Source organism: Carassius auratus, chromosome 7, assembly GCF_003368295.1.
Source record: "Carassius auratus strain Wakin chromosome 7, ASM336829v1, whole genome shotgun sequence".
In the NCBI taxonomy this organism is placed as follows: domain Eukaryota; kingdom Metazoa; phylum Chordata; class Actinopteri; order Cypriniformes; family Cyprinidae; genus Carassius; species Carassius auratus.
In genome coordinates this window covers 10,024,792-10,035,531 of record NC_039249.1, presented here as the reverse complement: position 1 = coordinate 10,035,531, position 10,740 = coordinate 10,024,792, and the positions used below count along the sequence as shown (strand labels likewise).

Here is a 10,740-nt window from a genome sequence, read left to right as displayed (position 1 = left end):
ATATATATATATATATATATAAAGTTAAACGTTTTACACAGACTCAAGTGCAAAAGAACTATAAAGAACCATAGGTATCACTTTACAATAAGACCTCATTAGTTACTGTTACGCCCTGTCTAGGGATAACAGACACAACTTGAAAAGAGAAATATTAAGCAGGGATTCTTTTGAGGGTTTTTAATGGAACCAAACAAAAATACAACAATCAAAATAAATAAATAGGGAATTTCCTTCAGGAGTTGACCAGGCCAAAATAATAAACCAAACTTCTTTATTTTAAAACCTCTTTCCTAAACCCTAATCAAAATAAAATAAAATAAAAGTACAATATTTTAACCTAACTCCCTAACCAAAACAGAGATCAAAAAGGTTACAATAAACAACTAACAATAAACCTTAGTTAATGCAGTAACATTTACAAAGAGCAATAGCTACTTATGCTACATAAGTTATTCATCTTTGTTAAAAATAATACAGTTGCAACTTTAGATTTTAACAACATGTTATTAAAAATTGGATTACCTAAGATTAATGAATCTTCAGAAGAATCTTTCATTGGCAGTTTATGATAACTAATTAATTAACTAATGTTAACTATTGAAGCCTAATTTAAAGTGTGAATTAACAATAAAAAATCAAAACACTTTCAAACAATATCTAGGGCATGTTATACCCCAGATTAAAATGATTAAAAAAAGTTTTAAAATAAATAGCTTAATAGTCTAAATACTTAAGTGATGAACATCATAGTGAATACACAAATCTGAATGGCTAATTACAATTATTTAATTTTTTTTTTTTAGAAAGTAGTGCAGTTGCTTTATTTATGGGGTTTCCAGGGTAAGCGCTGTATTTTCTGCAGTGTAGCGCCATCTGCTGTCATAGAGTGAATGTGCTTTCATCATTGATTACCAAAGAGTGGTACTTGTAAAGCAGGGGAATTTTTAATTTTTAAAGGTGACATTTTAAATGTGTAACAACAAAAGTGCTGGAACTTTTAGCAGTGTAATTTTTCAACAAAGTATTATTTTTAAATGTGCTAAAGAAATAAATTTGATTGAACATGTTAATGAATTCAGATAATTATTATTACTTTTTTAAAAATTGTTCCTTAAAAAAAAACACACAAAATAATATGTTTTCCCCATTTTTGTGGATGACACATGTAACCCATCTTTGTTCATATTTCAGTCATTTTCTCAGAAATAAAACTCTCTTACGTATTTCCTAAAACTCTGTTCTGGGTAAATAATCTTTTCCTAGAACTTTATTACAGATTGGCTACATAAGACACAGGTTGGGAAACAGTGGGATAGGTTACCTAAGGTTTACCATTAAATCAGAAAATGTGCTGCCAAAAATCAAGTGTACCTGTTGAATAGACTTATTCATAACCGCACTTTTAGTTACTTCTTCCATTTAACAACAATGACCAAAGATTAATTGACAACCACAAATTGTGAACTTCTGCCCGATGGACTTTTGGCACATTTTCTGCTCCTATTGGACACAAATCATGTCCTATGAGGTGGAAATGTTTAAATACGACACCAGTTCTAACGTTTGGTCAGAATGCATGGCCAGAGCAGAAGAGAGACTGTGAGTCACTTTGTCCAAACTGAGGCGCTAGTCAGTGCCATAGAGCAGTAGTACAACATGCAGTACACAGGGAGGAGCTTTCAACACCTTTCAGACTACTGTGGGGTGACACAGGCGTGAATGCTACAAACAGACTTTGTGGTACCCCAGGGCCTCCTTGGAAAACGCCTGTTTCTTCTATCGCAAATTTTTCCATCTTGATAGCAAAGATGACGAGAGATGAGCTAATGTGCAAACGAGTATGTAATGTTTGGTTCTGGCTCAAAGAGCGTTACCTTCTCGGCATCCGCTCAAAGCCTTATCCCTCACACTCGACACCTACCTGGGATCCTTGCTTAACAACAAAAAAACAGTTCAGAAATACATCTTCATCTTCTCTGGTCATAAACAAACACACCTGCAGCAGTAGGGCAATAAAAGTCCAATTTTGCCTTTATGAGCTTCCTCTTGCTCATGAACATCTTCAGCTGGACCAGATCCAAGTGAAGTCACCATGACATCATCAGCATGAGTTCAGTCCAAAGAAGTAGACTAGGGTCACAGGAACCTGAAGACAGTTGTGATGGAAGCCTGTGTTTATGTGTTTCAAGATCACCTAGTAACTATTTAGGGATGTTGAGAACCACCAGCTGACATCTGACCAAAAAAAATAATGTTATCTTATCAGATGCACCCACTACAACCCAGATGAAAACTGCCATATAAAAAAATAATGTATTTAAAATATATTTATTTTATACTAAGTATAGTTCTGTCATGAAAACTCAGATAGTTTAGCATGGTAATGTACATGACAATGTTAATGTGTTTGGTCTTGGCAGAATAGATCTGCTACACTGCTGCTGTGGCAGAGCGGGTACAGAGACTTGTTACAGCCAATACATCCACAACATGCTGCTGTGAGCATGTAAAAAATACTGCTGCTGCACATATAACTTGAAATAACCCCCATAAAGCATACATGAATCACCCTGTAGCAGATCTATACAGGTGGAGCTGGGGAAGGAGGAGGATTTCTGACGCAAGCTGCAACTGCTACGGCAAGCACTAGTCATATTTTTGAATGTTGAGCAGTGAGCTCATTGGCTACTGATACAAGAGAGAACCAGTCAGCTGTGCCATGTGGTAATGATGTCATTATGTCAGACTGAGTTAGACCTATTGGACTGCGCCATCTAGAGATTCATGCCAGAATTTTGTATTTCAAATCTATCAACATATTTACTGACATATCACTTGAGACATTCTGATATAAAAATTATAATTCAACTTTATTTTGAATACTACTTGTGCACAATGCACATTTCTTAATATTAAGCCTAAATGTGTTTTAATGTCATTTCGGATGAGTTAATGAGAGAATAATATCAGTCTTTAAATGCAAGATATTTAAAGTATACCTGAAGTATACTTTTAATAGTTCCACTTTAGCACAATCAGTAGTTGAACTTCAGCATTATTTCTGCACAATTAAAGGGGTCCTATTAAGCTATTTTACAAAGTCTTGATTCTGTTTCGGGGGATGTACTAGAAAATGCTCTTATGTTGGTGGTTCGAAAAACGTAATTTCCCACACTATTTACATTATTACATACTTTTCTCCCCAGCCTGGCACAAACAGCTTGCTTAATTGTAGGTTTGATAAAGGCCCGACTTCCAAAAAAGTAAATGTGATGTGATTTAGCAGTTCCAGAACCCGAGAATATTGAGTAAAAGGATTCCGCAGAACCTTTGCATGCACAGATATTACAAGACATACTAGAGTGGTAATTTATTGTTATTTTCTGGTTATTGTTGTTTTCATTTGTTTGTTAGTTTTTTTTGGCTTAATCGCATTTTAGATTTACATACATTTTTATGATTTGGGGGGGGGGGGACTGGGCATGATGGAAAGATTAATACTTTTTATCTCAGCATCATCAAATTAGGTGAAATCAGGCCTTTTTTATCAAGGCCTGTTATCTTTAATTGGCAACTCGTGTTATCCGTATTTGTTCAGCATGCTGTCTCGCGTCAACCTTTTGCTTTTTCTTGCTCTCCAGCTCTCTTCCCCACCTCTCTTAGTCATCCCAGGATGTGTCAGAATTTCTATAGTTTTTCAAGGTCATGCCCAGTGGAGCGGAGAATGGCAATCACCGGAGAGAAAGAGCAAGTGGTGCCAAGCCACAGCTTTTTCCTCTGCACACCCCCAAACTAACCTGCCCCCACGCCAGAAACACACCTCAGGTAGGGGGTAAACCACTCCTCACACCCGTCCCCGTGAACGCAAGGGGGTATAAATGGAGGTGCGAAAGAGGAGAGAGAACAATTCAGAGGGCGATCAAACAACTCAAATGGATCCCAAGGCATCCCATGGTGTGATGATGATGATCTTCATGGCCTCTTTGGTGTGGATGAAATGTTCAGCAGCACCAATGGAGTGCCACTTCAACTCTCAAGGTGAGACCAGGTGTCCCGTCTCATATTTACTCTTGATCAGGCATTTACAGGACTTGATCTTCAGTGTGTTTGATGTCTCTTTTCACAGCTCTGTGTGAGTATGATGGGAAGCAGTACTCTATGGGAGAGAGCTGGATGGAGCAGGGCTGTGTGCAGTGCACCTGCCTGCACCCTGTGGGAGTGGGATGCTGTGAAACGTAAGATTCGTAACATCTTGCATTAATTTCTCTGTTGGATAACAAAGAAAAGAACCCAATGAATGGGAATCTGGAGATTTTTCTGTTATATTTTGGTACACTGAAACTGAAATTAAACTCTTGAATATAAAGGTTTTTGATTGGTAGTGATGCTTCCATGAAGGACTTTTAAGAAACCATAGAACCTTTCCATTGCACAATTGTATAATTATAATATAAAAAGCTTCTTTAGATTAATAAAATGTTTATTATACATAGTTCCTTTAAGAACTGTTCACTGAAAGTTCTTATATTCTTCTGCAGCATTGCTGTGAAAACCCCTTATTTTGGCAAATGCACTCGTTCCTTCACACAATGTAGTTAATTTTAATTTATATTTCAATCAATCGCTTGATTACAGTGTGCATCGGCCTGTGGACTTTCCTCCCTGGTGTGAAGTTCGGGTTGAATCTCTGACTTGCCAGGTCACACTGGTGATGACCTCTGATCCCCGCCAGCGCTGCATTCCCGGAGAAGAGAACAATATTGATCCAAGACATGGAGCACTCAACATGAAACTAGGTTAGCATGGAGGAAGTCTTCAATCCACAATTCACCTGCCTGTCAGCTAACATCTGTCTCACTATTGCGTGAGATGCAATATTACTTCTATAGCACTTGTATTCTCAAAGCATAACCATTACCATTTAAGTTCTCAGTCTAAAGGAAAATAGGATGTGGTTTGACGTATAGCATGTAGAAGAGGAAAGCAGTTTTTTGAGTTTTGCATTTGAACAATGTACTGGAAAGACAGATGAGAAGTTTTATATTTGTATGGAATGTTATGCATTTTGTATATTAATTTGTGCTTATTCTACCATGCTATTATCACATCACTATAACCCAAAATATTAGCACTGTATGGCCTGTTATCTCTTTTACAGTTCATTGCTTAAATAGCCAAGATATTTTTAATTAAGTTCAGAGAGCAAAATTAAGTGTATTCCGTTAACTAGTTGTAACAACAACAAAAACTCTTTATGAGACAAGCCATATTTTGATTTGATAATAAATGTGTTATATGTAATTGTCTGTGTCATATTTTCGTTTACACTAATAAATATGTTTAGAAAAATCCTCTCATTCTCTTAATTAAAAAAAAAAACTACAATAGTAAAGGTGGTTCTCAGGGGCTTCAGTGAACTTCCAAGAGGGCCACAGGATGAAATAAACATATTCAAATGAACAAATGATTATTACAAATTAATAAAGGACTGTACTATAATTTAAAATGCTAATAAACACAAAATCAAGATGTAAACTGAAACTGTAGTTCTTTTCCCCCATTTATACCTATTGTACTAATCAAGTTTATAAACTCAGTTTATAACAGATGGTACAACCGTTTCAGAAATCAAACCACCAAAAATCAAACCTCTCAATAACGGTTTTAATCAGTTATGGGTTGAATATAGAGAAATGGAACAAAATAGCTTGTTACAGAGAAATGAAATACAATAGAAACCATCTGTCATTATAGTTTGAAGCATACAAATGAAATATAGACTATAAATACAGAAATCTTTACATTACAGGAGGTAAAGCAGTAATTTCATCAAGGCTGAAATGTGAAGTAGCTTAAATAAAGAATTGTAATCTCATTGCACGGTAAAAGATAAAAACCAATAAAACAACTCTCAATATAGAGAGAATTTGAATTTAAAATAGACTGCTAACAGGACATCTCACAACCACAACTCGTTAGTTTTATGATCTCCCAGCACAAACACCAACACAACTCAAATGTTGATGCTGTTCGTCCCTGTGAACTGTGAAACATATGAAGCTAGCGTGGGGTTTGTGGGAAGCACTTTGATTGGAAGGTCCCAACTGAAGGTGTCCACATCCACATGCTCGGCCCCCGTCCATACTGTGACTTCTGACTGATTCTGCAGAACCACCGGGGCCTCCACTGGCTCCCGCGCTGTGACGAACTCAAAATGCAGACGCCATCTTAACGTCACTGGGGAAGAGAATAGAATCATTGAATGAGAATGTTGCCTTATCAGAAAATGGTCACTTATTTCCTTTACTCACATATATTTCATAACAGATTTAAAACTTCAGGCTCAAGCTAACTGGAAATAAACCAATAAGTCAACCAAAAGCTTAACTTTTTTTTTACTTCAACATACAACTTTTTATGCGTGAAGGATTTCTAACCTATATCTGTGGTGAATCCTGGTGTGACATTGAGGGGTACAGGGAGAGAGAAATGGCTGGAGGCTGTGTGCAAGCAGGACTCTAGATGTCGGCCATGACCAGTGACACTGACAGCCTGGCCGGGACGTCTCTGGTAATGCTCTTGGACCTCCTCCTCACTTTGTAGACTTACTGAATACTGAGCAGATATAAAAATACACATGAACACTACAGCAGCACTAATTGGGGTCAATAAGATATTAAAATATTTGCTCTCCAAATCAGCATATTTAAATGATTTCTGAAGGATCATGTGACACTGAAGCCTGGAGTAATGCATTAAAAAAAAAAACATACTGTCCCCAAACCTCTGACCTGTACTATATACCATACCTGTAAACATGGAATATCCCCTTCTGAGAATGTAAAGGTGCCAATAATATCTTCCCCAAGCCTGTACACAGTCTTAAAGATGCAGAACTTAGCCACCTTTCCCCGCACGTTTGTGATGTTGAACATATCTGTGAAGAAAATGCATGTGCATGTGATCACAACTGACACAGAATTCAAATCTAAACAGAGGACCGCAACATAAGAGATAGATGAATGACACACACACATTCCTTCAAAGACACAAGCCTTCCCACATTCACTCACGCACATGGGCACCGTCGCGAGGTGGAGATCATCAGCATGTCCAGAGCTCTTTCTAGTGGTCTTGTATCTCTCCTGCTTCCTTCCTCCTCCTCCAGAAAGGGGTTTGAGGGAGCCACTTCCTCATCTTGGGGAAACGGAGGCTCTGGCATGCCTACAAAATATTTTATTTAACATTCAAGTATTCACACATTTTCTAAAAAGATTACACATTTCTTTAGATGTAAAAATAAAAATGCATGTGGAAATTGATTAATGCATCTCTAATGCAGCTTGCTGATAATTAGCCTCAGATTTGCATGGACAATACTAACAGGGAGGAAAAAAACCTACCATGAAGCACTAAAACTCTGAAAGGGACTCGCAGTAACTTGATGGGTGAGTTGACTCGCTGGCAGCCAATCGTGAGCTTATACACGTACTTCACTGCCTGACCCCGGAAACTAGGTGGACCATCAGTGGGCACAACCTCACTGTAGGAATCTGAACAAGGGGAAAACATTATTAACTGGCAGTCTCAGCTGAACAAAACCTGGAAGAGATTTGTTTAACATGTGGCTGTCTCCTGTAGTTCAGAATGACATTAGCCAGGCATAATGTGCAATTACATGACTGAACAGCTGAACTTTGGCCAGCTGACTGTTGGTTTTGAGCCATGAACCAGTTTTCACCACCATATCAACATTATCTGGGTCATGAGGAATTGTTTTAAGGGGTTCACTTCTTATTACTGATGTTGTGAGGGCATAAACGATGTAAACAACACAAGCACAAAAAGTTGACCGTGACTGCATCCGTTTCTGGTTTATTTTCAGCTTCTTACAAGTCTTGCTCTCTCCGGGATCCAAGCGAAGGTCACAGAACAAGATCTTTGGTGGTGTGTCCAGCACACACTGCCCTCTTTCACCTGGACCAATGAAGAAACAAGGAAATTGTGAAATCTCTCCTCTAAATCCCTGCTCTAAATTTTTTCTGGGAATAAATCTGAGATTACAGAAAGATGGATAAATTAACAAAGCTGAAATGAACATCTAATCCTCATCACAAGCACACCTTCTGATAGACTTAAAATATTTGGCTTTTACTCTGAAAAGAAAGGCACATTTCAACACCAAACTAATAGAGAGATCATAAGGAGGTCTGTGATCAGCTGAAATCATTACACTGCTTGATCTTCATGTGATATGTTAGCAATCATCAGCGGTTTCTTGAAATGTATAGGGTTTCTGACTCAAATGACTCTGCACTTGTTAAACTCTGCATTTTCCCCAATTGACAATGTGAGTATGGCAGATTGTATTTGGTCATTATTCTGTCCAGCATGTTTTTACATACTTTCTGGTGAAGTAAAGTAGTTCATGCTGTATAACCTTTGATATATTTTTAAATATTTTAAAGTATAAAGTTATTGTAATATTACATAACTGTATTTTTGCTTAAGGTAAGCACAGCATCCTCATCAATAGAACTATTTCCGGTTTCCACAACCTGAACATTTGCTTTTAGTACAGTATTTTCTCAAACTGTAGAACGTTTCATTCTCAAAAGTAGTTTCTGTTCTGACTTTGCTCACTGTTCTGAGCAGTTCTACAGACACAAAACAGACACAAAACATGAACTGAATTGAGCTGACACTATACTTCTGTAGAGCGGATATAAAGCTGAATTGAACTGGCTCCTAACTGGCAAATGTTGCAGTGTTGAATAACCTTACCATTGTCTTCAGTAGAGCTACTTATCACTGAACTGAACTTTATTCATTATTGATGAACAATGGAAGAATATTGATTGATGGATATTACAAAGTTATTAAATTACACTAAACAAGCACTGAACTGACTGAAGCTGCTACAGCTGCCTTACAGCAGAATTTGGTATTAAGGGAAATTTAATTGAAGTAGTTTGCATCCTTGATTCAGTTTTTTTCTGTCTAATACTGTGAAACTGCTTTGAAACAATGTCTTTTGCACAAAGTGATAAATATAAATAAAGGTGACCTGACATACAAACCACACAATTTTAAATGTGGCAATAAAAGAAAAAACTGATCTTCATTTGATTTGCTTTATCCTTGATGCAATAATATAAATTAAGTAAAACAAGTCTGATATTAGCTGCTCATTTTCACCTTTGCTTGGTATTAGTACGGTGTCGCTCTCTGCTTGGACGTCTTGCTTGGTGCCCTGAGTGGGTAAAGCCACACGACTCTCGCTGGCATGGAACTGGCAGTGGATCTGAGCACTGGCCCAGGCCAACATCTCACTGCGGAAGTTGAACAGACTCAATCACAACTGACAGCACATACATATCCATGTCAAAAAGCAACTCAGTGCCTTTTCTGAATACAGTCTTCTTTACCTGCTGGCAGATGTAGACAGATGTGATATAGGATTTGTGAAGGTTATAAGACACTCTAAAACCTCCCCGGCCAAAAACACAGGCCCTCGTGCCATTGAAGCCACCACCTCAATCATCTGAGAAAAACAGAAAGGTTATATGCAAGGTACTGGATATTACTTGACTTAAGATGGTTTTCTGGGATGGTTTTAAGTTGCTTTATTGGTTTTAGAGGGGTTTCCAAACTAGGAGACCAGTTAAGGCCAGCAAACCAGCGCAGACTTGTTTAAGATGTTTTTGACAGGGTTGAGAGTAGGTTATGCACTGTGGAGAATATATTAATTTTGAGAGATTTATATATGAGCTTGTGCTCATATTTTTAAACAGCAGCACATGTAACGTTAACCAAACAAGCCTTTCCTAATGATTCTGCCTCTGACACAAAATATATGCAGAGCTTGACTGTAGCTACAGAGCAGCGTACATCTCGATTTAAAGAGCTGGCGTCGTGCACAGCGATGAATGTTTACAACACTAGCAGGAACTCCTAACATTATTTTATTTGTTCCCTTTACGATACCTCGAAGTTGTTTCTTTTATTTATTCCCGTCGATTTTTTTTATGTCGTTTTCCTAACAACAAAAGTTAAAGAAAAGTGTAGCCGGTGACGCTCCAGCTTCCTTAAAAACATAACAATTGGAGATTTGTTTTGGCCATTATAAGGTTTCCCTGAGTTTTTTCCAAACGTTGTTCAAGCTACATTCATAAACACAAAAGCAAAAGCTTCCATGACATAGAACTAGACTTTAAAAAAAAAATCTTCTTTATGCATAATTATTTGATTTACTCAGTGAAACATGTCACGAGAAAGTATAGGATGTAAAACCTTTGTCTTAACTCCGGTATAGTGATGTGCAGTGCAAGTCGTGAACAAATCGTTCTTATGAGTCAGTTCATTTCAATGAATCAGTTCAAGATGTATACTGTTTGAACGATTTGTTTGCCAATCAGTCCAAAAAATAAACAAACAAAAACAAAAATTCCGAAGCTACCAGTAAAAACTTTATGGATAAAAATTATAATAAAAAAACAAGTTAAGATAATCACATTTGGATTTACATTAAGAGATACTTAAATTTATTTAGAATTCTTGAAAATAATATTTCGTACATTTGAACAAAAATGCCATCGTTTTTTTTTTATTTATTTTTTTTATCGAAAAACATAATAAACAGCAATACGAGTTTTACATATGACTTTACTTGAACATTTAGACTAGAATACGTGATATACCGAGGTGGGGAAACTTAACGACTTAACACGAATTACT

The 10,740-nt window shown here is 37.0% G+C and overlaps 2 protein-coding genes across 3 annotated transcripts; one reads left to right on the top strand and one right to left on the bottom strand.

Annotated features, from left to right (window-relative positions):
* Window positions 1–3,926: 3,926 nt before the first annotated feature.
* Window positions 3,927–5,305, top strand: msmp1 (microseminoprotein, prostate associated 1). The gene is made up of 3 exons (XM_026267192.1): window positions 3,927–4,041; window positions 4,130–4,238; window positions 4,639–5,305. The coding sequence occupies exons 1-3, from the start codon at window positions 3,936–3,938 to the stop codon at window positions 4,802–4,804; spliced, it is 381 nt and encodes a 126-aa protein (XP_026122977.1). The 5' UTR covers window positions 3,927–3,935; the 3' UTR covers window positions 4,805–5,305.
* A 348-nt stretch (window positions 5,306–5,653) lies between these two features.
* Window positions 5,654–10,315, bottom strand: rgp1 (GP1 homolog, RAB6A GEF complex partner 1). Of its 2 annotated transcripts, none has more exons than XM_026267174.1 (9): window positions 10,297–10,315; window positions 9,432–9,547; window positions 9,202–9,335; window positions 7,897–7,980; window positions 7,407–7,556; window positions 7,081–7,227; window positions 6,813–6,940; window positions 6,441–6,618; window positions 5,654–6,240 (listed from the first exon to the last, which is right to left on the bottom strand). In XM_026267174.1, the coding sequence occupies exons 2-9, from the start codon at window positions 9,545–9,547 to the stop codon at window positions 6,017–6,019; spliced, it is 1,161 nt and encodes a 386-aa protein (XP_026122959.1). In that variant the 5' UTR covers window positions 10,297–10,315; the 3' UTR covers window positions 5,654–6,016. The 2 variants fall into 2 exon arrangements, with proteins under 2 accessions (XP_026122959.1, XP_026122958.1); XM_026267173.1 differs by lacking the exon at window positions 10,297–10,315 and adding an exon at window positions 9,991–10,136.
* Window positions 10,316–10,740: the final 425 nt, after the last annotated feature.

Coding starts and splice junctions, on each gene's coding strand:
- msmp1 (XM_026267192.1), top strand. CDS start 3,936: ATGGATCCCAAGGCATCCCATGGTGTGATGATGATGATCTTCATGGCC. Junction 4,042..4,129: donor GTGCCACTTCAACTCTCAAG/GTGAGACCAGGT, acceptor CTCTTTTCACAG/CTCTGTGTGAGTATGATGGG. Junction 4,239..4,638: donor GGAGTGGGATGCTGTGAAAC/GTAAGATTCGTA, acceptor GCTTGATTACAG/TGTGCATCGGCCTGTGGACT.
- rgp1 (XM_026267174.1), bottom strand. CDS start 9,547: ATGATTGAGGTGGTGGCTTCAATGGCACGAGGGCCTGTGTTTTTGGCC. Junction 6,619..6,812: donor GGGATATTCCATGTTTACAG/GTATGGTATATA, acceptor ATATCTGCTCAG/TATTCAGTAAGTCTACAAAG. Junction 6,241..6,440: donor AGGATTCACCACAGATATAG/GTTAGAAATCCT, acceptor TCTCTTCCCCAG/TGACGTTAAGATGGCGTCTG.